Here is a 26349-nt window from a genome sequence, read left to right as displayed (position 1 = left end):
TATATATATATATATATATATATATTGTTTCATCTGTTTATATAAATGAGTGATGTCTCATCTTATTGATGCGACAAAAGAGGTTTGTTTCGATAAAATATTGTTTATTTGTTATTTATACAAATATGGGTTTTATAAAAGTGTTTTGGTTATTTTCATCTTGTAATAGCAACAAAAAGATTTCCCACTAGACTTCAAAGTCTAACCCATTTTGGTGTTTCAAAAATGTGCATTACATGTCGGACACAACCAGAAGATAAGGGGGAAGGAAAAGATGTGAGGAGTTTATATGCTTACATGGGGTAATGATGATAGCATGCTATCTTTTGTATTTGAATACTTGTTATGTATGCAAGTTTTTTATAGGGATTTTGTGAAAAAAATAAATATGGTAGCTACTTTGTAGTGTAGTTTTTGTAAATAGCAGGACCAATTGTGTAAATTTTATTTCTTGATATATGAAAATATATGTTTACATGCAAATATGATTATAGGTTACAAAACGTTAGAGATTTAAGTTCGGTGGGAAAAAAAACAAAAAGCATCTATTGTTTGCCTTACTTGTACATTTATGTAAAGTTTGATTTGTGATAATGAAATACAGAGTGAAGTAAACTAGGGGTGTGCAAAACCGATAAACCCGACTAAAAAGAAATTATGGTTTGACAATTGACTAACCTACCCCAAGAACTAAGACTCGGGGTGCACCAGTTTGAACGGATACATGGATTTGAATTGGATTTGCAAACCATCGAGTTAACTCAAAAAAGGAGAACCAAATATCTCTTATCAATGATGGACCAAAATAAAAGAGGGACAACATTTCAATTACATTTTTTGTAAATATTAGGAAAATTATATAAGTTTTAAAAAACCTTAAACTTTTTAGAGTAACATTTTGGAAAAATTTATCTGGGTTATCTCGCATAATGGATAGAAAACCCTCTCAATTACCAACTGAAGAAAAAAGAACAGCAATTTGTTTTTCTCCCAGTTGTTATGTACATTATATAGTGAGAAATGATGAGGGTTTCTTTACATTATGTGCTGGCGCTATAATATATGTAACAACTGAAGAAAAATATCTGCTATTCTATCTTTTTCCTTTAAAACATGGATTTTTAGTTTTTTTTTATAAATAATATGTAATTTGTCTAAGGAAAATACGATTAAAATAAACAAATAACAATATTTACATCTAAATATTCAGTGGAATTTACACGAATAAAATTGATCATTGTGCAATATATGTATAAACGACTATTTATTTTTACATCATGGAAAAGGTTTATTGTCTTTGACCACGTTACATAATTTTCTGAAATCACCAAAGTTGAGTCACTTGTTTTTACTACGGTAAATTAGGTGAAAAAATCACATGTGAATGTATAAAATGTTCTCTAATTTTTTCATAAAAATGTCAAAGTTAACCATTTAATGATCGTTTTTGTTTGACATAATAAAATGTAATCACTTTTGAGAAATAACAAAAAAAAAATGTATTCGTTATTTAAATTCGTTAATGTTGACTTCTGAATATTCAATGTAATATATAAATTTGGATGACAATTAAACCTTTTACATTACATGCACATGTGAATGCAAATTAATAAATCACAAGATAGATTGTGTCTCATACTTTTGAACAAACTATGCATAACCCACAATTACACAAACCAAAATAACATTCACATGTGAATGTAATCATTAGCTAAAACCATAACACTGTCATGAAAAAAATTTGACGGAGATTCACATTGTATTCTTGTTTAGTTTCTTCGTTTGATGCTAAAAACGAGCAAGTAGTATATGTTTTGCTAAAAAAACTGGTCTGATTGAAACATTATCACAACCGTTTTTCCCATTGGTTTTCTGTAGAATTTTCGAAAAAACGAGAATACGATCACAACCGATTTTGATTTGATAACATTTGTTGTTATCATCCCTTTTTTACGGAATTTTGGTTTTGGAAAAAAAGTGTACAATTTTATCATTTGATAAAAAGAAATAGATAATGAGGATGAGTTATTTGATTTTTTTTAGGTTCTCCCCCAAACACGCCCTTTGAAACCGAATCCGCCTCCAGATCTCGCTCTCAGCTCTCGATTTTCAAGCTCCCGTCATCTCGATCTTAAACACCTCAAGCTCAAGCTCTCCATCTCTCGATTTGCCTCCCGATCCAAGCATCTCTCGATCTCTGAAAAAAGGTAAAGTTATTAATGGTTCTCTTCAATTGGTGTCTCTGACTCTTTGTTACTCAGCCTCAGGTTTGGAACCCGAAACCCTAACTCAAAATTGTACCGATTTCACTTACTTCAGTTACTTGATTAATAGATTTGCCCTAAATTAATTTTATTTCACTATTGATTTTCCCTGAATCTTATTTGCATATTGATTTGATTTTGCCCTAAATCTGACTCAGTTACTTGATTAATTGATTTGCCCTAAATTATAATTTGTTACTTGGTCATTGATTGCACTCTCTAATCTGTTTCTTGTTACTTGGTTCTTGATTATGGATTAGTGATTTTAGATTTATAGAAATCAGAGTACAGATAACCTCTTAAATCCTAACTAAAAGGGTACTCCCAATTCTCTGGCAAATAGACCTAAATTTTTATAGGTTTACGTAAAAAACCTGAGTTAGGCCCGGCCTATAGATAATAAGCCTAGTGCACGACCCTGTTTGGACCGAAATTTGGTAATAAAAATAGACCAAAATCATATACTTCATAATCAAAAAATTGATGGTATCTTTTTGGTGCATCCTCTCTGAAAAGTTCCTAGGTCTGCCTCTGAGTTGGGATGGACTTTAAACACTTGGAGCTTATCATTACAACTCTAGGGTTGGCTTCCCTGTGAGAATGGTAAGAAGGGATCTCCATCTTGGATCAATCCTAATTAAAGGGAACCACTACATCAACACTAATGATATAACTAGATCAATTCCCTTCTAAAGCACAATTCATCGGTTGTTTTGGGATTAAAAGTGATCAAGGGTCCAAATCCTTTCTTACACTTCTCACCTTAACTCCTATTCTCACACGATCCTTCGTCTACAGCTCCGAATGAGGATTATTGCCCCAACTAGAGGACTAGGTTTCGCTAGACAGAAGAGACACAGAACACTGCCACACAAGGAAGTTTTATCATTCATCATTCGCATAACTCCTTCATGCTATGCCTTGTAGTTCTTTTTCCTGTTAGCTGTTACATGTTCAACAACTACACCTGTCATCTTTTTTAGCCATGTCATGTTCATTTACGATTTCATCTTCTATATGGAAGAACCATATAATCTTGATTATTCAGTTCATAATGAGTAAAAAATGAAGCCGCTCTTTGTCAGCTGAAGCATGGTTTTAGAAAGCGCCTCGAGGCGAGGCGGTCCAAGATCGCACATGAGGCCGTGCCTTTCAGTCCCCAGACAAGACGTACACTTTGGTTGTCTAAGGCGGTGGAGAGGCGTACGCCTCGCTACAGAGGCTAAATAATTCAAAAAATGATTGAAACCTTCCCGATTTCCTTTTTGAAAACCTTGTTATTCTCTGGTTCTCCTAAGCCCTATCTGCTACTCATCCGTTCTCCTTCTTGAGTTCCAGTTTTCTCCCATTTACTCTGCGTTTTTCTTCTTCGATTCTTCTCCAGTTCATCAGAGTATCATGTAGTATTATATATGTATATACTGAATACACTTCTATATTTAATATCTCCTATGTGTCACAATCACAGTCACACGTCTACTCTCACTTTGTTGATATTTTAATATTTTTTTTGTTTATGAGCTTGACCATATATATATATTATTAGATCAATCTGTTCTCTATTTAGTAATATAATATGATATATATATATATATATATATATTTTGTGTCTAGTACTCAAGTCTCTGTGTGTGTATATATATTGCATATATTTTCTGTGTATAAACAGTGGAATGCAGGTTGGTATAGATATTTTTTTAAGTATATAATATTTATATACGGCAACTAGAACAAATAAACTAACACACCCTCCTCACCTTTGGTGAGGTTTGAACCCTTGACCTCCTAGGAGGCCAAGGACTCACATACCGCTAGGCTAAAGACCCTTTGATATATATAGATATATTTTGTGTAGTCAATATATATATATATATATATATATATATATTGGTATATATTTCTGCCTCGGGGCTTATGCCTCGGACCGCCTGGCCTCGTTGAGGGAAAATGTCTCGAGGCCCGATTCCGCTTTTTAAAATCTTGGGTTGAAGTATTTTTCATTTCGTTTATGATGTTAACAGTTGCAAATCTGAAACATTTGGCTTTTTGTTGTTAATGCTGTTTACAACCAAATTTGGTAAACTGCTCAGTTTTCTAGTTAAATTGATGAATAAATTCAGTCGGCTTGTATCTCTATCAGCAAGAGTGTGAATGAACAATTATGGAGTCTGAGCTCTCTGAATTGGGGGTTTATTCTATTTAATTCAATATGTTTAGCTTATAATGGAGCTTTCAGACTTGTGAATCATGAATCTATATAACTTTTTCGTGTTATGTGTATCAGTGCATGGATTCTATAGTATTAAGTAATCATGAACATTGCTTGAAGTCAAATTGTTTTTAAGCATCGGCCATGGATTTATGTGTCATAAATTATAAAAAGAGGATGTTTTTTTATTTATGTTAAATGAAATGTTTACAGGGATTGTAGGAACTGCTAGAAGTCAACTGTTTCTTTTCGGACTAATGACAGCCTCTGTATTTGTTAGGTAGTATGGTGTAGGATGCCTTTTTTGTATGGGTATAGCAATTTGTCAAATTATAGAGAAATCTGACAAACATATGATTCTCCTAAAGGTGGTTTGCATAGGGGAACTGTATGATTAATCCCCCCCCCATATATAATTGTACACATTTCTATTTTAGTTAGTCCTAAGTGCCTACTTTCCAATTCTACCCTTGGTTATGAGACGGAGAAATTCATTACTCCTCCCTCTATTATCAAGGGTAATATTGTCATATAATTAATTAAAATACGTAATAATTACACATTTCTAAAACTATGTCTTTTTCATCATTAACATCTACTTTGGGACGGAGGGAGTAAATTTTTTGGGGATGATAGCTTTTTCTTTTCTAGTTAATTTTTCTATAATCGAACTCAGAATGCCTCAGTCTTGATGTTACTTATTTGTAAATATTTTGGCAGTAGAAGATGATTGGAAAACCGGCAACAGCTGTTCTGTATTCCCTACTTAAAGATGGCGAGAAAAGGCCAGTTGAAGAGATCATTGTTGATTTCTCCTCCAAGATCTCTCGATCTCTGCATATGGACATCTGTTCTGCACTCGTCATTCTCTTGGAGGACACACCAAAGTTTCTGAAACCCACCGAACGTTTGGTTGCGTTTGCTTTACTTCATCATTCATATTCCTCTGTACAATCATCCACCAATCCCTACCTTTCTTTGCTCATAAACTTTGCGTGTGACGAAAAAAACCAAGATTTTGAAAGAGCATTCATCCTTCATCTGTTAGGCTCGGCTAAAGAGGTGTTCAAATTGTCAGCTGCAGATTACATTAACAAGTTTGATCCTTCATCTCACAATTTTCCACAACTCGAGCAGCTACAGCACCAGTTCCGTGACAAAACCCATCCCCATCCCCAGCCGTTCAATTGTTTCTTCAAGAATGTCGCGATAAAAAATGTGATCCCAGACCCTGATGTTCCCCGTGGTTGTGATGTTAATTCGCCCGAGTTTGACTCCAAACCGAAGATTGGATCTGGAGACAGAGAAGAAACTGTGACCGGCCTGCTACAGAATTTATCGTTGGAAGGATTGTATCCTCGTTGGACTAGGCCTCGCCCACCTTTGCTTCCGATACTCGAAGGAGAATTGATGTGGCTTAATCCCGACAACACCCATGAACCACTTTGGGATTTCGGGATGTGTGCTGATACTAGCCGTGGGGCTGCGGTCCGTGATCTAATCGTGAAAGCATTGAAGGGCCCGCTTGCACCTGCCCAACAAGAACAGGTTTTACTCGAGTTAACATCAGACCCGAAACTCGTGTACCACTGTGGATTGACTCCGAGAAAGCTGCCAGAATTGGTGGAGAATAATCCCCTCATAGCGGTCGAAGTTCTGATCAAACTGATGAATTCACCGGAAATCTCAGAGTATTTCACGGTTCTGGTGAACATGGACATGAGTCTTCATTCGATGGAGGTTGTGAACCGGCTGACGACCGCTGTGGAACTGCCGACTGAATTTGTGCACATGTACATAACCAACTGTATATCGTCTTGTGAGAACATTAAGGATAAGTACATGCAGAACCGGTTGGTGCGGCTTGTGTGCGTTTTTTTGCAGAGTTTGATTCGGAACAAGATCATCAACGTCCAGGATCTTTTCATCGAGGTTCAGGCGTTTTGTATCGAGTTTTCTCGGATTCGAGAAGCAGCAGGTTTGTTTAGGCTTCTTAAAACCTTGGAATGATTGCATGTTTTTTTTGTTGGTTTTCTTAGTTCTTTCTGCATAAAGATTTGTGTTGGTTATGGATCATCAGGGAAATATGGGTATTTTGGATATGAATTTTAACCTTAGTGTTAAATTAAATTTAATTATATAAAACTAATATAATTGGGAAAATAGTTAGCTGTTATGTATTTCAATCATCTTATTCCTTGATAGAAAAAACAACACCTGAGGGGCTGTTTGCTAAATATTTACCGTCTTCTATCGTAACTTTTTTTTTTATTGGGTAAGAGACTTATCTTGTGAGAATCTTATCTGGTATCGTAACTTTTTTTTTTATTGGGTAAGAGACTTATCTTGTGAGAATCTTATCTGGTATCGTTAMCTTTTTTTTATTGGGTAAGAGACACTTATCTTGTGAGAATCTTATCTGGTAAGGTAACTGAGGGTGTCTTCGATTGAAGAGGAGGAAAAGAATGGAAATAAAATTCTTTTTATGGCTTCTCGAGTTGGAAAGAAAGGAAATGGAAACTGTTAGAAATTACTGCAAGGATTCAAATAAAAATCTAAGATGGTATAAGATCATTTTCTTTGAGCAATATTTCCAACTTCTATCACCACTTGTGGGAGCAAGACTATTAGGGGCCGTTTCCTACGCAGAATTGGAGTGACAAATTTCAATTCCTTTCTTTGGTTCACTTCTTGAAATGGATGGAATTTTTCAAATTCCATTGAATTCTACAAATCAATGAATTCATCATTCTTTGGTGTAATGGAAATGAAAGGAATTGAATTCCATCACCACCCACCACAACCATGTTACTATTGTTCTGTCATGTTCCACCCCTAACCCCCCACCACCACACCACTACTGTCGTCGTCATCCACCCTATCCCACCACTAACCATCATGCCACTACTGTTGTCATCACCACCCACCCTCTGTCACTCACTGCACATCCTTACTACGACCATGCTACTACTGTTATTGTCATGCTCCTAACCTAACCCTTACCACCACACCATTATTGTCTCCGTCACAACTGCCACCCTACCCCAACACACCACTGATTACCATGTTACTATTGCCGTCGTCATACTCACCCACTCCCAGCCACCCGACCACCACTTTCGTCGTCATAGCTACTACCCCGCCACCCATCCCCACCCGCCTATCCGCCCCCAACCTATAAGGAGTGGTGGGTTTGGGTTTGGGTTTGGGTTTGGGTTTGGGTAGGGGTGGGGTGGAGTGGAGTGATAGCTGTGATGACGACAATAGTGACATGGTGGTTGGTAGGGTGTGGACTGTGGACGGGGCAATGGGTGGGATAGTCCAAACAAAGATAGTTGTTCCAATTATTTTGAGAGATTTCATTCCAATTTCTACCAACCAAATGCATGGTCAAATTCTATCAAATTCCATTCTAAATCCTTCAAAGTTAAATTTGTTTGATAGATTATAATTCCATCAAATTTCATTCTCTGAACCAAACACCCCCTTAGTTGTTTACTTGTTCAGCCGTTTAAGTAATGTTTGTTTTTTTGATTAATTATTAAGGGGCCGTTTACCAAATGCTTATTCGGATAAGCGGTAACCAAGTCACATTATCTTACGGGATGAATATAGTAAGAACCAAGAATCTTACCCGGTAAGAACGAGACAAGGTCTAAGAGTCTTACCCGATAAGTGAGAGCGATGACTCTTACCACGGTTAGTGCTTACCAGGTAAATTGTTGTATAAGATGTCGCTTTTGTTGACTAAAATCTTACCCGGTAAATAAGTGATAATGTAAATTTTTATCGGTAAACGCTTATCGAATAAGTGTTTGGTAAACTATCCCTAAGTAATGGTTGGATTGGATAAATCATTATCACGTGCATTCAGCTATTTCTATTTCCATTTTGATTTCGATAAATTTTAATAGGAAATAAAAAAACAGCTCTCCTTGGTTGCATACATGTATATATAAATTTTAGTAAATTTTGATAAATTAATATGTATGTGTGTGTATACATGTAAATATAAATTGTAGCAAGTATCTATTAAAAATGTTTATCGGTTTCAAGATTATTATAAAAACAATATTGATCATTTCCTAAAAAACCTCTAATCTATATAATATTTCATGTATTTCTCTAAAATTAAAATAATGAAGATGATAATATCCATGATTAACACCTTCCATAATAAAAATGATTAATCAACCTTTCATAATTACAAAAAAATGATCAAAATAAAAAATTATGATTGGTTGAATGAGATTTGCACGGTTTATACAAATTAAGTGGTTTTTATTTGAACGCTCTTCCATACATGTATATATATATATACACACATATATAATAAAGCTAAAAAGAATATATAATAACTGGAGTTAAGATCCTTGTCTCATTGTGACCATCTTTTCATGGAAAATTGAATTTGAGTCGTCAATCCACCTCTCTCACAAAAGCAAACAAATGTTTGATATTGAAATCTCTGATGTTTTTGATATCAGCAAGGTGTATACGCTAGCCATTACATGAAATTCAACAAGACAATTAGATCCCTTGCATGAAATTCACAAGACGTCGATGGCATCTTGTATTTCTTGATATCATGCAACATGTATTCAGAACATTCCCCATGACGAACATCTTTTAGGATCTCAGAGAAGAACTTATCAGAGGGGTATAATTCTGGAAAAGTGGAGAAGCATGGGACTGAAACATGCATCATTGCAAGTAATACATGCCGAGGACTCAAAAGCATATGTTACTCATTGAGGGTTCCCGATGGTGTTTGATAACAAATATGTATGAATGGTTGCAGGTATGTTATCCATGAGGCATGTCGAGTTGAAACCTTGTCTTGACTTTCGAGGTGCTTTAATGAGTCGTGATCTGTATATAGAATAAATTCTTTGCCGAAGAGATAGTGACGCCAATATCGGATCATTTAACAACTGCATAAAGTTCCACATCGTGAATGTTGTAACGAGCAAGTGAACCATATAGTTTCCCACTATAATAAGCGACTGGACGTCCTTGTTGAGTGAGAACGACACTTTTGGAGGCATTACTATATATGTAGCTCCAAGTTAAGAGAAAAATTTGGTAATACCAATACAAGAGTTCTAGTAAGCTTATGTTTAATTACCTCAAAATCCATGGTTGCTTCCTCAGTCCTGTGAACTCAAATCCATGTTTAATTAGCTCAAAATCTGGTAATATGAATACATGAGTGCAATCAGTAATCGATGCTACAGTGCTACTAAAGTGGGGAATAAACCTTCGGTAGGAAGAGGCTAACCCATGAAAGCTATGAATCTCTATGATGGTGGGCAGGATTGGCCATGACTTGATAGATTGTACTTTATTTTGATCGACTGTTAATTCTTCTTTTGAGACAATGTAACCAAGAAAAAGAACTTGGTCGGAGCCAAAATCACATTTTCTTCAGCAACATAAAACCTGTCTCATCACATTACTGAGAGGACTTCCAGAGAATGTAGAAGATGGTCTTGCACTGTAGTACTAAAAATGAATCAAAATAGGCGACAAACATATCAATCAACGGGCCAAGTTCCCTGATTCATTAATCTCGATCATAAAGGTTCTTGGTGTGTTAGAAATAGCAAATGACATACAACCCATTTGAACAAACCTTAACATCTTGTGAATGTTGTCTTTCATTCATCTCCTGGGCGGGTCCGGATTTGGTGGTAACCGCTTTTGAGATCTAACTTGGAGAAAATAGTGGCTCCGCTTATTTGGTCAAGGAGTTCATCGACGCAAGGAAACAGAAATGTTATCTCACCATTATCGTAGCATGGTCGTCCACAAACATGCGCCACGTTCCAACTTTTTTTGAAGTAAAAGTGTCGAGACAACCCAAGAGCTAATTAAGACTTTCTCGAATATATCCTTTTGCTACTAACTCTTCAACTTGGCAATGGAGTGCTTAGTGTTCACTCATACTCATCCGGTAGTATGGTTTGTTAGGAAGTGTCACACCCGGGACAAAGTCTATTTGATGTTCTACGTAAGAAGTTCTTTCAGAAAGACGTGTGAAAATTCTTGGACTAGCGTTCGAAATTCTAGAGATATATTACGATGTAGAGAAGATGTGTTTGGGGCTGTAATGAGTGCATATACAACACCCTCTTGCATGACCATTTCAAATTTGGAGCGAATATGGAAAAGAACTTTATTAGGAGTTGCTTCATGTTTTAGTGCTTTCTCGAGTGTTTTTTTCTCGTTGGATGTTGTTTGATTGTAGTAATAGAGGTCTTGGTATATCCTTTGATGGAAGAATTGTAATTTTCGGTTCTCATCATGGACGACATCTTAGTCGTATTGCCATGGTCGTCCTAAAAGAATATGGCATGCATCCATGGGAACCATATCTCAATATTTATCATCCTTATATGTGCTTCCGATAGAGAGAGAGAGAGAGAGAGAGAGAGAGAGAGAGAGAGAGACGAGAACCTGATGAGAGATGTGAACCTTTGCATCTTGTTTTAACAATGAGAGTTTGTAAGGGGTATGATGTCTTTTTGATTTAAATGCCAACTTGTGAACAACTTCCTCTAAAAAATTTGATCAAGTAGTGTTTCATAAGCTTCAGAGGCTCTTACTTACCAAGAAGAAATCTTCCAAAAATGAGGAACTCGAAATGAGTATCAACCAAAAATATTTGTTCCAATAGTAGACCTCAAAACCACCAAGTGTGTAACTCTGAGAGGCCCGAAGTGAGATCCAAGGATGAGGATTAGACTTGGAAGTTCTTTGATCCTTGATAAAAAAAAATTCAACAACCTATTTCCTGGTTGCAAGAAGCTATTTGTGATGAAGTGTTGGTTTTGAATTGTGCTCCTTGATCCTTTGTTGTTCAGAAGCATTTTCTAATGAAGAACAGGTCCATAACTGAGATGAACTGAAGTCGTGGACATTTTGAACTCAAAAATACATCTGATGTGAGCATTAAACAAAACATTTTAGAGTTAGGCATGTCTTAGTGCAATCCACAATACCGCCCATCATTTTTGGAAGAAAAAAAAAACTTTTGACGACAAAGAAGGCTACCGTCCAGTGCCATTTCCTTGACTTCTATGATGTTTCTTGTCATGAAATATATGGAGTTTGGGAAAACTCAAAAAAATAAACATTGTAAATCAGTGTGTTAGATTTCCAGAGAACTTGATCTCACATTTATTGGTGCTCAAACGAATGAGATACACTAAAAATGCCAAAGCTGCACAAATCTACCAACAGCTTATGTTATATTTGTTCCAGCTTCGTATCACCTTATGGTCTATGTGCCCAATTTTGGTTGGATTTTTTCAGAAGTATCTCTATCTCTGGTAAGTCTTTCTAGAGCCCCCCCACCCCCCGCTCCCCCGTTACCTCCGGACATGAAGACATAGCTACTTCTAGTCCTTTTTCAAACTCAAATCAGCAAAGAAGGTCATAATCTAGCAACGTTATACCAACTTCGACACTAAATTACACCATGGCAGCTCTGGAGTTTGCAAACACTCAAAACATAAAAATTGTAGAGCGGTCTGTTATCTGCTCATGGAATCTAAATTCACTTTTTCTGGATCTCGGACGAATAAGATATGATCGATGTAGCACAATTGCAAAGATCTATCCAGCAGCTTCTAGTTCAAGGTGCTAGCTTCTGGTCGAGTTAACCTTTTGATCTAAGGCATGTAATACTCCAGAAGCTCTAGTCTTTCGCTCAAAAATCTGACTCAATCCATAACATCTTTGACGTAGCACACTACATTTCACTTCAACGATAATTTGTCCCTTCTACATTTCGAATAGGGGAAAATTTAAAACATGAAACTTATAGATCTTTCGGTTATCTATCCAAGGAAATTTGAATTAAGGGTCCTCATTTGCATGAAAATTTTCTCTCTAGAAAAATTCTCTCAACTTTTTTCTTTGTTTTTGCTGATTTCACCCAATTTCCTACAGTATTCCATCCTTGATTCTTCGATTATGTAATTCCTTCTTTGGTTTGGCATGGATCCTCCTGTTTCTCAACCCATTTTATACCCTGTGTCGTCTAAATTTGTTGATAATCAAAAAATTATTGATAATCCTGTTGTTTTGGATGCATTTACTGGTAAGGAATCGACTATTGAGCCTCTTGCTAGTTCAAATCCAATTAGTAACAGTTTGATTAAGGATAACTTGAAGAAGGAAAATTTGCATAACTCCCTAGGATCGAACGTAAAATCCAATTTGATCAAAAAACCTAGTCATAGAAGGAAGGAGGTTAGAATGGTTTCTAAAAAGGGAAATTCGAAGGAATCTAGTGATGGTGGAGTTCAATTGATGCAAGGTATGGTCTCTACTAGATCTGATGTGTCGAACGAGACTGTGTTTAAAATTTAGTCTAATTCTCTGTTTTCTAGTGAGCCTGTGGTTAAAAATGATCAAAATATTCTTAATCAATCTGAGTTTGAGCCAAATGTTGTTCCAGTTTATCTTAATAAATCTGATTTGGTTGGTGATGGTGTGAAGCAATTTGAACAGATGTGTATTCCTATTTCTAAAACTGGTGGATCTCAATTTCATATGGATTACATGTCTAATTCAGAAAATTATATAAAAAATGTAATCAATAGATTTGATGCTAAGGTGGTTAATGGTAATGGTGATCGAATTTCTGCAATTAATGAGAAAGGTGATCAAAATTTAGTTTCTGGTCTGAATTTGAAGGATAAGACAAATGTGGAGAATGTTGTTGATTTGGGTTTGTTTAAAAGTTACAGTCCTGGTGATAATGTTCGATTTCCTGTAGAGTCTGATTTTGTTTCTCAAAGTGATCAAGTTAAGAGAACAGGTGGTAATTTGAATTTGAAAGTTGATCAGAAGTTGGTTGACGACTCAAACATGTTGAATGTTGATATGACTGGGAAAAATGATCAAGATGATAATATGACAGAATACAAATGGGATCTCTAATGGTAGTAACAAACCTGGTTTGGGTAGGCAACCTGGAAATGTGTAGAATGCTAAAGGAGTTACACTTGCTGATAAGATAAAGGGAAATACTGAAAGTTTGATTTTATTGAATTACAAGCCACCAGTTATGTTGAAAGATGGCAGAATGGTTATTAAATTTTCAAAGGAAGTTATTCTGGAAGGTGCTAAGTCGAATTCATTTCTTGTGGTAGGCCATTTTATGGGAGTAAATATGCCATATTTGTTGTTAATAACAATTTAAATCGGTTATGGAAAAGGTGTAGATTGGTTAATGTGGCCACAAATTATAATAGGCATTTCTTGCTCAAATTTAACAATGAGGAAGGAAAGAAGTATGTTATGGAGAACGGTCCATGGATGATTAATGGGGTCCCGTTGTTTGTTAAGAAATGGGAACCAGACATGTTACGTGGGAAGCCAAAACTAAAATCACTTCCTATATGGAGTCCCACTTGAAGTATGGAGTATTCAAGGTTTAAGTGAACTAGCTAGTGGAATCGGGGTTCCATTAACTCTTGATCGAGCAACAGAAGAGAGGTGTCTTACTCAAATGGGCAGAGCTGTTTTTGCTAGAGTGTTGGTGGAGGTTTCTGCTGACAGAATTTTGCCTTATACTATTATTGGTCTTGTCCTTTCTTTGGATGGTTTAATGGAGAAGGAGGTCACAATAAAAGTTGAGTGCAAGTGGAAACTGTCCAGGTTATTCATTGCCGTACTTTTGGTCACACTTTTGGTGACTGTGGGGTTAGGCCATTAACTGAAGAGGAGAAGATGGCTAAGATGAAGAAATAAGTGCCTAATAAGCCTAATGTTAGTGGAGATGACAGATTTCAAGTTGTGGGGAGGAGAAATAGATCGGTTCAAGTTCAGCAAGGGGGTAATCAAACTTCTATTACTAAGAATTGGGTTAATCAGCGGTTTGGTGCACAGAAACAGAATGTGATGCAAAACAGTGGTAAACAGCCTCAAAACATGCAGAAAAACAGTAACAATGGTGACAGACAGGGGTTGCAGGAAAGGGAAAGTATGGTATGGCAGGCTAAGCGGGCTCTCAATACTAAAGGAGGTCAATTTAAAGGAGATGTTGATGTTATAAAGGGTCCTGGTGGTTTCTGTCAAAATGATGTTAAAAAGGGTGCTGGTGATTTGGGTCAGTAGAGTGGGGTCAAAAAGGATGATATGGGAGTTGATCATGAACAAAAAGGTTAGAATGGGAACCAATCTGGTGCTGCTGAAGATGTGTCTCATATGGGATTGTCTTATAATAGAAAGGTTGTTAAAGGGAATGATCTTAATTAGGTGAAGAAGGGTGATACAAAAAAAGAGGCTGTGGATTCTGATCTGGTGCAGGAAGCTGTTAAAGTTAATAATTGTTTTGATGTCATATACGAAATGGATGAAGAAATGGCATAGCAGAGATGGTTCTATGAAAGGGAAGCTGTAAATTTTTACATTGAGAGGGATACTAATCCGCCAAAAGAAGTTTTCAGAAAGTGGTATAAAGAGCAGGTTGACTATTATAGGGATGTCCAATATAGAGAGGTTGCTTATGTTAAAGATGATGCTCCTGTTGATTTAAAAATTGATAAAGATGCTTGGAGAAGGGGAGGGGATAGGCTGGTCAAGCCAAGAAACACCTCTCAAAATGTCTAGTGACCCTCTGGAGGATAGAGGTTTTTTTCCACTTAAAATGATGGAAAAATCTGTTAATATGGTGTGTTGGAACATTAGAGGGTTAAATTCCTTTTCTAAAAAGAAGGTTGTTAAGGATTTAATCTTGATGTATGGGATAAAACTTTGTTGTTTGTTGGAAACAAAAGTTAGTGATAGAAATTTGTTGAAGGCTTGTTCTAAAGTTTTTGGGAATTAGGATTGGATTTCGAATTCTGAATGTGATTATAACAGGACCAGAATCTTGGTTGGTTGGGATGATAGTTTAATGAAAGTTGAGGTGATCAAAGTTTATAATCAGGTAATCCATTGTCGGGTGGTGTTGATGGATTCCTTGAAATCTTTCTTTTTTTCATCCATACTAAAAGTGTACTCGCGCAATGCAGCGAGACACATATTGATTTTAATATTCTATTTTATTATTTATCTCTGTCGATGTTATAATACGATTTTATGTGTTTTTAATAAAACAATAATGATTTTATTTTTGAATAAAATATAAATTTGAAAATATCATAAAAATTTGAAAAACAATATATCAATGTTAATATCAAATCAACTATTTAAAAGTTCTATTTTTTACGTAATTTCTTTAATTTTTTTTATTATAATTTAATTTAAGTTTAATAATAAAATAATTTATTTTTGGTTTAATAATATAACATTTTATAAAGATAATAATTAAGTATTCTGTTAGAACTCAATAATTATCCTAATTATATTTTAGATTTTTTATATTTAAAATGAGATGTTTATCCTGTATTTAATTATGTTTATCTGCAGTTAGTTACACGAATTTAGATATGAAGCTTTAATAAGTTGTACATACGTACAATCTACTTGCAATCTTGAGTTTTAAGTAATATGCATTAATAAACAGTACTTTACGCATAAAAAGTGATTTTAAGAGTTTTTGTCAAATGCTTTATAATATAGTACAGATATGCATCAAACAACTGCATTGAAAGAAGAGCACTGTGGTGTCAACTTTGTTTTCATAAAACTGTTGTTAAAGATGATCCATGGATTGTAGCTGGTGATTTCAACGTTTCTCTTAATGTTGATAAGAGCTCGTTGAGGTCATCATCTTTATCTAGAGGAATGGCTAATTTTAGAGATTGTGTGAATGATATTCAAGTGGATGATGTAAACTACTCTGGTTTGCATTTTACATGGATTCAGAAACCTCTCACTACTAGGAGTTATAAGGGTGTGTTAAAGAAGCTGGATAGGGTGATGGGCTCTCTGAGTTTTCTTGATAATTTCCCCAAGTCCCATGTGACTTTTCTGCCTTTTAACATCTCTGATCATTCCCCTATGCTTATCACGGTTCCTACTAAAGTGAAAGTCCCGCCTAAACCCTTTAAGTTTGATAATCATGTCGCTTCTCTAGATGGTTTTCTACCAACTGTGGGTAATGGCTGGAATAGATAGGTTACTGGTTGTAAAATGTATTGTGGTGTCAAGGCTGAAAGGTTTAAAAGGCTCGTTACAAAAATTGAAAGATTCAAAGGGTAAAGTATGTGAAGTGGCTGCTAATTTGCATGTTGAGCTGGACAGAATTCAGAGTTGATGATCCTGAAAATGTTAAGCTAAGGGCAGAAGAGGCTTTTTACTTAAGAGCGTACAAAGATGCTTTGGTCAGAGAAGAAGTGTATTTGAGGCAAAGAGCAAAGATACATGGCTAAAAGAGGGTGATAATAATTTTGGTTTTTTTCATAAAGTGGTTAAGGGGAGAATTAATAGAAGCAGAATTGAGAGAGCACAAGATGTTGATGGTAACTAGTACGAAGAAAAGGATGTGTCAAAGCAGTTTGTAAAGCATTTTGAAGGTTTCTTAGGCAAATATGAGAAGGTTGAAAAGATATCTGATCTAGCTGGTTTGTTTGTTAACAGATTCAATAGATTGGATGCTGATTTTATGGTCAGGGAGGTTGGTAATGAAGAATTAAGAAGGCCATGTTCAGTATTGAAGATGAAAAATCTCCTGGTCCTATTGGTTTTAGCGCAAAATATTTCAAAGCTGCCTGGAGTATTGTGGGTGAAGATGTATGTGATGATGTGAAACAATTCTTTGAAAATGGTAAGTTGTTGGGTGAAGTTAATGCAACATTTATTGCTTTAGTGCCTAAAGTCCAATTTGCTTCATATGTTACTGATTTTAGGCCTATAGCATGTTGCAATGATCTTTATAGATGCATCAGTAAGATTTTGGCTAATCGGATCAAAGACTTTTTGTGTCTGGTTGTGGATGAAAATCAATCAGCTCTCATTCCTCAGAGGCATATTGGGGATAATATTCTTCTTGCTCAAGAACTTATGAGGGGATATCATAGAAGTAGAGGGGCTAGAAGATGTGATTTCAATATTGATATTCAGAAAGCATATGACATTGTTAATTGGGATTTTCTTGAAGATTGTTTGAAGTTATTTGGATTTCATCCTTGTGTGGTGCATTGGTTGATGAAGTGCATCACATCTGTATCATTTGCTATTAGCGTTAATGGTGAGGAACATGGCCATTTCATGGGGAAGAGAGGTTTAAGACAAGGTGATCCTCTTTCATCTTATCTTTTTACATTAGTAATGGAGGCTTTCAATCTTGTGCTGAAAAGAAGGATAAGACTGGAAGGGGGTTTTATATACCATGACAAGTGCAAGAAATTGGCCTTAACTCATCTATGTTTTGCTGATGACCTGATGGTTTTTTGTCATGGAGATGTGAAGTATGTGAAGATAATTAAAGAAGCTATGGATGAATTTAGTAATATCTCGGGGTTGAGACCAAATATGAACAAGAGCACATCTTACTTGGGCAATATTAATGATCAAAATAGAGAAGATATTATGGAGATCTTGCCTTTTAAATTAGGAACTCTTCCTGTTAAGTATTTGGGAGTCCCGCTGTCAGCTACAAAGTTGTTCCATAAAGATTGTAAGAATCTGATTGAGAAAGTGATAGTGAGGATGATGGATTGAAAGAATAAGAGTCTATCTTTTTCTAGTAGATTATAGTTGCTCAAATCAGTTGTTTCATCTATTCAGGTGTATTGTCATCTATTTTTTTATTTCCGTTTCTGTCCTAAAAGAGATTGAAGGCATCATGAAGAAGTTTCTTTGGGATAGCTGGGATGGGTAAAAAGGCAAAACTAAAGTTGCATGGGAGGAAATTTGTTTTGAGAAGAAACAGGGTGGTTTGGGTATGAGATCTCTCGGAGACTGGAATGTTGCCCCTCTTGCTAAACATATATGGAGTATTATTGATGAAAGGAAGTCCTTATGGGTTAAATGGGTACATACATATAGGATGAAAGGAAGGAATTTCTTGGATGTTCATGAGGTTCATAATTTAGCTTGGGGTTAGAGGAAAATTGTGAGGATTCGGGGTAAGTTCAGGAACAACAACGTTCATCAAATCGGGAATGGAGCTAAAACTTCTTTGTGGTTTGATAATTGGCATCTATCAGGTCCTTTATGTTTGTTTATTACTAAAAGAGAAATGTATGAAGCTGGTCTATCAATTAACTGTAAGGTTATGGATCTCTGGGATGGGGTTTCATGGAAGTGGTCATATGAATTATTAGACAATCATGGTGTTTTTTTGGGAAGCTACAAACCAAGATTGAGAGATAATGTTGCTGATGTGGTTAAATGGAGGGACAGGCAGGGTAGAATCAAGGATTTTGGAACTGATATGGCTTGGAATGAAATCAAACAATGTAGAGAGGTTGTTGGTTGGGCTGACTGGGTATGGTTTCATCAGAATACTCCAAGGCATGCCTTTATTCTATGGTTGGCCATTAAAGAGAGACTGAGGACTAGGGATAAATTAATAAGATGGAATATTGGTGATGAAAATGAATGTGTTCTCTGCAGAAAGCACTTGGAGTATCATAAGCATGTTTTTCTGGATTGTGATTTCTCTAAGGATGTTAGGAACTCTTTTCTTGCTCTGGCTAATTTGAATGGGTTTTTTTATGGATATTCTTGACAAGGATGATAGATGGGCCAGGTTTATCAATAACATTAATAATATTCCTTGTAAAATTTCATGTTGGAACCTAATAAAGAGATGGCTTATTGGGGCTGTGGTGTATTTCATTTGGCAAGAGAGGAATTTTAGAATTTTTCAAGATAAAGAAAGAAAGGTGGAGGATATTTGTTCTATAATTAAAGACTATGTCAGACTAAAGATGTTGGGTGCTGATCTAAAGAAGGGAAGAATGTATGCTCAAGCTATGAGGAAGTGGGATTTTAAAGATTTGGATAGTGAGGATGGGCAGAAAGTTAATAAATGAAACAGTTATTGATGGACTGGTTAGGATGGTTCAAATGGTTGAGGGTTTTTTGGTTGGTCTTTAGAGAGAGTAAGAGAACTTCTACATTTGCATATGAGGATCCATGGGGTGGATTTTTAAAGGATGGACCGGGAAATATTGGGTTACAATGGGATCTTGATGGGAACCGGGAAAATATTTTTTTACTAACATGTTTGAACTACGGGTATATTTTGATATTATTTTGAGTGATATAGAGGTATTTGGAGGTTTGGATGGTTTCGGGTTATCATTTTTCTGGTTTTAGAGCTCAGGATGGTTTTTGCTGTGGGAATGACTCTATGGCCTGGAAACTCTGGTTGATCATAACTCTGGTTGCTCAGAGCTCTGGTTGTTCATTACTCGGACTGTTCAATCAGTCAAAGCTTGGTAAGCATTTGCAAAAACTAAGAGTGGGTGTTTCTGCTTTCTGGTAGTATAAGGTGGATTGTTGTTGGAGTTAGGAATATGTTTTTGTGCTATTTTGTGACTATATGTGTTGTTTTTGATTTATGCTCTGTTATAGGTTTCCTTAGGTTTATGCCTATACAGTTCATATTCATATTCTGAATTGAGAAGTTTTTCATATTCATATCCTATATTGGACATTTGTTTTCTTTCTTTGGTTCTTAGCATTTAGTTGATGATTGATCTTTTGATCCTAACATAACTTGGTCTCATTTGTGGCATTTGGGTTGTTGATCTTTGATCTAGCCTACCTTTGTATCATAATGAGACTTTTCTCTTGGTCCATTCTATATTTCCATCTATTTCCTTCTATTTGTTTCCTTCTTGTTGGTTTCTTTTGATCCCGCTGGTCATATTTTTGATTTACTCCTTTATTAATATGCCATTATAAATTTGTCATCTTTCTTTACTGTTCTGCACAACCGGTGTGCAGATGTTATGTCAATCTTATTCTCTAATATGGCATAATATGTTCTCTGTCTCTTTTCTTGTATTGGATGTTGGAGGAATTGTAGACTTGGTGAATTATTCATGTGTTTTGGCTGTGATTTGGATTAGAGGATTGGAACTCTGGGATTTGCTGTTTGGATCAAATATGCTCAGGATTGTGTTGGATGTAATTTGGCCCATGCTCTGAATTAACCTTTCTATAATGTGGATGGTGTGTTTTATTAGTATTTCTCATCTAATATGGCTTATGGTGGTGACTGCCAATTCTAAACTGCTTGATTTGGTGTCTGATATGGAACCTACCTATTACCTTGAATTGGCTTAATTGGTTCTCATACTGGCCTTTGGTTATGTGGGATTGTCTATGTGCAATTGGTTCATCTATAGAGGTTTGGCTGGTATTGAACAGGAAAATGTATTTCCACTACCTATGTGCATATGATCATGTCTATTTGGAAAGGTTTTGGGCTATGAGATATGGATGGAACTGACTTGTTTCTGCCCTGATCATTGTGATGGGGTGCTTTATGGGTTAAGATTTTCAAAAAGTGTGGCAATTTGGAAAATGGTCCTACAAATAAATTGTGTAGCCACCATCTACCCTATGCTGCTACAATTGGACCAATAATTTTGTTTTGAAAACTAATTGGGAGTATGGAATACACATAAGGTTATTGCTTGCAACATGAATCCATATTGATTCGGCTAGAGGATGTTGGTCTTGGCCAATTCGTGCCCTAAATCTCAATCGTAGTGATTTGGACTGAGTTGCAATTCAAGTTCAGTTTTTGAATTGGTATTTGATGTTTGGATCGTAGTAATTGAAGATGTTGGCCTGTTGTTTTTGATGATGGTTGCTTGCTCGATTGATGCCCTAATTCCATTCAATCGTGGTAATTGAAGTGTGCGGATTCTTTCAATGGGATACTGATTCGATTTGGTGCCTTAATTTCAATGGGTGGACCATGATCGATTGCCATTATTTCAAGTCTCGATGGATGTATTGAATCGGTTTCTTGATGATGGATCCTTGTTGTCGGATTATATCTTGATGATGGTGTATGTCTTCATTGGTGTTTCTTCGATGTTCTGCCTGATCAATCGATACTAAACTGATTGGGATTTGATTATGGTGTTGTGATCAATAGGCTATTAGGAATGGGCTTGATTTATGGATAATGGTTGACTAGATGGACTACCCTTACACATAAAATGGGGTTTATTAATGGATTGGTTGGGGTCTAAGCCATAGTAATGTCATGTGCTTATCTATGGGCCTGCTATGCAATGGATTTGGAATCTCAACACTTGGGTCGGATTTATGATGTTGGACTCTGATCTCATTGGTTTTTACAATGTTTGGGCTTGGGTTTCAATTTTGGGCCATCCTTGTGGACTTTGTCTATTTGTTTTAGACTTTGTCTTTGTTTCTTTCTTATTTTCTTTTTGGATTAGTTATGTATATATTTTGTGAAAATTGTTATACCCATTTCCTCCGTGTATCTTTTTATTTCAATAAAAAATTTCCTGGGGTTCTGTTCCCCTTTCCAAAAAAAAAAAGGAAATTTAAATCGCTTCAATTAGTGTTGTGATGAGAAAGATATAAATGATATAGCACAACGTCGCAAATCTATCGGCATCATAATTTTTATTGGGAAAAGTCCAAAAAAAACCCAATGGACTTTATTGTTTGGAACGATTAAGTCCTTGAATAATTTTTTGGAACAAATAAATTCTTGGACATTCTAGAACGTGTTAAATAAGTCATTGGACTCTTTAAAACATGTTAAATAGATCCTCATTCTTTAAAAATATAACTTGTAAACTGAATAGAAGGTAAACCTTAAATTAAAAAAAAAACCTAAAAAAACTTAAATTTTTTGACTACTCATCTCCCATCGTCTTCTCCCTCTCCTGACCACCGGCTCCCACCTGTCTCCTTCTCCCTCTCAACGCTTAATGCTCACACACCATCGTCTCCCTCGCCCCCATCACTGCTGCACCACCCTCGTCGCCCCCTGTCTCCGCTCGTCGCCCCCGCACCACCCCGTCGCCACCCCTGTCTCCGCTCGTCTAATCAGGTTTGCTCCAAAATTGTTCAATCATATGATTACATTTTTACATATAAATCTTACATTTGTTAAAACCTAATGAATGAAGAAGGTTTATTGGCCATTAAGATATGCAAGAAGCTATTGAGGATAGTAGTTTAGAGTTTTAGTAAGATCACTTTATGAACAGAAATTGAAGGAGGTGGTCTTGAGGAAAGGTGGAAGGGGTTAGGGGATGTGATGTGGGAATTCAATGTAGAATTCATGGGGAAAATCAGGGTTGGATTTCGGCCTCATTCACCAAGAACCATCAATTTCATGAGTGAGAAGAGAATCTGAAAGAGAGGGTTCTAGTTAGCATCATTGCATAACCATTCCAGAAAGCAAACACACGGCAGAAATACATGCATTCTATTAAGTTTATTTGCCAAGCATTCTGCATAACTTAGGAATACATGCATTCTGTTATGGACAAAATARGAATACATGCATTCTCCCTATGGACAAAATAGGAATACATGCATTCTCTTATGGACAAAATAGGAATACATGCATTCTGTTAAGTTTATTTGCCAAGCATCCTTATCAACTCAATAATCAGACACTCCCAATAACAATTCAGATTGCATTCAGCATCATGTACTTAACACAAAAAAGGAGAGGGCTCTGAATCTTTTAAGACAAAAAAAAAAGTTCATGTTGAATGGATTTAATTTAGGGGCCGTTTACCAAACACTTACCCGGTAAGTGCTTACCGGTAAACTTTAACACTATTATTTACTTACCGGGTAAGATTTTAGTCAACCAAAACGACATTGTATGCAACAATTTACCCGGTAAGTGTTTACAGGTAAACTTTAACACTATTATTTACTTACTGGGTAAGATTTTAGCCCACCAAAACGACATTGTGTGCAACAATTTACCCGATAAGCGCTTACCGTGGTAAGAATCGTCGCCCTCACTTACCGGGTAAGACTCATGGTCCTTGTCTCGATCTTATCGGGTAAGATTCTTGGTCCTTACCATATTCATCCGGTGAGGTAATGTGACTTGATAAGCGCTTACTCGGGTAAGTGTTTGGTAAACGGCCCCTTAGCCTCAAATTAAGGTGATTGTGAATGTGATTAATCTTGACAATCCTTTTGATGTGATTGAGGGTGTAGGGGAAAACTTATCAAGTGGTGAATTCATAATTGCAAAAACTGCAATGCATTAAACATAGTTGGTAATGATTTGTTAGAGGATAAGTACAAATAAGTACTTCACCTACATCGTTTCACTTTTTTGCCTATCCCAACTAGTATGGAATACAAGGCATTGTTTTGGTTGTTTGTTGCACTTATTGTCTTCCCTTTCTTTTATGTGCATGTCCATCTTGTGAAGCTTCTGCATCGTCTTTTTTCATAGACATAATGAATAAAGGTTTTATTGGTTTGTTCTAAGATGAGGTATTTAATAAAAGAAACAACAACAATGTTATATAATGTTCCGTGTCTTCAAGATCTGAAGACTTGTTAGGAGATTGTTGTGAAGCATGATTTAACTCATTTCAGTCATACTAGTTTAACATTCATGTATTGTATCACCACTACAACATTGTTTTATATTTTCTTTTCATTTGTGAATTTGTAACATCATTTTGTATCATCCTTTCTAGAGTATGATAGGTTTTGTTTTCATCGGTGAATCGTGATGAAATTGTTATTCTTGTTTACAGAATGATATCTGATTGCGATGGTGATTATAGTGATGATCCTAGCTATGAAATACATGATAATTCAAGTGAACATATGTCAGACTCTTTATCTTTAGACCTTGAAGATGAGGATGATATAATCAACTTAAATAAAACAGTTGATGATCAGTTTCTAAATAAGCTTTGTATTGTAAACAAGATTGACAATGTTGAGTTTAATGTGGATGAAAATGATGATAATGTTGGAGATCATGTTATACAAAAAGGTGTTCAATACCCGATGCATGATCCTAATATTCCTTGGAAGCTGATGAAGCCCATACTTGATGAAAGGTATGAGAATCCTAGTCAATTAAAGCAGTGTTTGACTAACTATGCGGTTGCAAATGGCTACCAACTACAATACGTGAAAAATGATTCAGAAAGACTACTTGTTGCATGTGGAAAAGTTAAAAAAGATCACACATGTCCTTYWAGATTATKGGYATCTTGGATGCAAGAAGAAAAGTCGTTTCAAATTAAAAGCATTAATTGTAAGCACATATGTAGTAGAGACTATAGTTTTGGATCCCTAGTGACACCAATTTGGATTGCAAAGCATTATGTTAGAGAACTCACTGAAAGACCGTTCATAAAAATCAAGGATATGCAAAATGATATTTTGAAAAAGTTTATGGTCAAAGTTAGCAAGGGCCAATGCATTCGGGCCAAGTCCAGGTCACTTCTTGAAATTGAAGGTTCTTTGTGTTTGTATTTATCACACCCTTGTACAAACTGTTACTTATAAACTCTTGTAGATCCGCCTATGACCAATAAGTATCAGAGTAGTGTTTGTTTTTGTATTATATTGTTGTTTTATTGATGTTTTATTATCTCTTCTTATCTAGATAATTTATTTAACTTTCAAAATGGTTTGCAAAACACTAGCACAATCTTTCACGACAATGGCTCTCTTGCCAAACCTCATCGGTTTATCATAGACAACTTTAGTCTCTAGAAGAAGTGGACGTCTCTCTTCTTGGAAGTTGTGGATCTTGAGATTCCTAGAGAATGGACCTTATGTTCCATCCGCTATATCTCTAGCAGTTCTTGCTACTGCTACAACTGTCGCGATTACTTAACGGTAGATTCCAAAGCTCCCTCATCAGTGGAGTGATGAAGACAAGAAGAAAGTAGCTTTAGCTACTTGTGCGAGATCTATCATAATCATGACTCATCCTAACGAGGTCTATCACTCTGTGATGAAGCTTAAAACCTAGAAAAAACCATGTGGAACACTCTCTGTGTTCAATATGAAGGTACTTCTGAAGTACAAGAATCGAGGAAGATTAATTTAGTAAGACAATATGAAAGTTTTCTTTGAATAAAATCTAAATCTTTGTCTGAAGTATATCAATGCTTTAATTGTCTTCTTATTGATTTGAGGATAGTTGAAAGAGCATATTCCAACTCAAAGAAGCTGGCAACATTTTTTGAATGTTTGCCAGAAGCATGGGATAATTATACCATGTGTCTCAAGATGTCTAAGGACATGTCCTCCCTTTCTCTCAGTTCTCTTATGGGATATTCCTTAATAATGAGTAATCCCGTCAGTTGAAGAAGAATCTTCTAAAAGACTCCAGAGAAATGAAAATATCTCTATTATTTTTTATCTCTGATAGCCCTTCAGTTGACCCTTCTATTTTTTCTACTCCCTCCTCTTCTGTTTCTATCACTAGTTAGATCCTTCTAACTTTGAGGACTTGACAGACGCTGATCTTTCAGAGTTTGATGAGTCGTTGGACCTTCTTACTAACTCTTTTAGAAGGTTCGCAAGAAAAAGAAACTACCGCAGATCTCCTTCCCTAACCATAGTTGAAAAGCCAAAGTCAAACCCCATTGACAAAGCTTCAGCTAGCTGCTACAATTGTCAATGCAAAGGCCACTTTGCTAGTAAATGCATGTCAAAGAAAGTTGTGATGCCATCTTCCAACCTCCCATCCTCTATCAAGCCTCAAAAGAACAAATACCTGAAACTGAAGGAGAAGTACAAGAAGATGAAGAATCTTCAACGTAAAGGCAAAGGTCTTGTCACTAAAGAGCATGACTGGGTTGATTCTTCTGATAAATCATCCTCGAATGAGGAAGACACGACCTACCTCTGTCTCATGGCCAAGGATTTCAAAGATAAACCATCTAAGACATCATCCTCCAGTAATCCCTCGTCATCAACCTTGGCTTAGGTATGTAACTTAAATGAAACCCTCTT

The 26349-nt window shown here is 36.0% G+C and overlaps 1 protein-coding gene across 4 annotated transcripts; it reads left to right on the top strand.

The window, feature by feature from the left end:
- The first annotated feature begins 2016 nt into the window (after positions 1-2016).
- Positions 2017-6585, top strand: LOC112518537 (CCR4-NOT transcription complex subunit 11). Of its 4 annotated transcripts, XM_025126263.1 has the most exons (3): positions 2080-2207; positions 4687-4753; positions 5197-6585. In XM_025126263.1, the coding sequence occupies exon 3, from the start codon at positions 5200-5202 to the stop codon at positions 6481-6483; it is 1284 nt and encodes a 427-aa protein (XP_024982031.1). In that variant the 5' UTR covers positions 2080-2207; positions 4687-4753; positions 5197-5199; the 3' UTR covers positions 6484-6585. The 4 variants fall into 4 exon arrangements, with proteins under 4 accessions (XP_024982029.1, XP_024982031.1, XP_024982033.1 ...); XM_025126261.1 differs by lacking the exon at positions 4687-4753 and having other exon boundaries at positions 2017-2207; positions 5194-6585; XM_025126265.1 differs by lacking the exon at positions 4687-4753 and having other exon boundaries at positions 5200-6585.
- The last annotated feature ends 19764 nt before the right edge of the window (positions 6586-26349 follow it).

Source organism: Cynara cardunculus, assembly GCF_001531365.2.
Source record: "Cynara cardunculus var. scolymus isolate 2C chromosome LG 9, CcrdV1, whole genome shotgun sequence".
NCBI classification, from domain to species: domain Eukaryota; kingdom Viridiplantae; phylum Streptophyta; class Magnoliopsida; order Asterales; family Asteraceae; genus Cynara; species Cynara cardunculus.
This window is presented reverse-complemented; position numbering and strand designations above follow the sequence as displayed.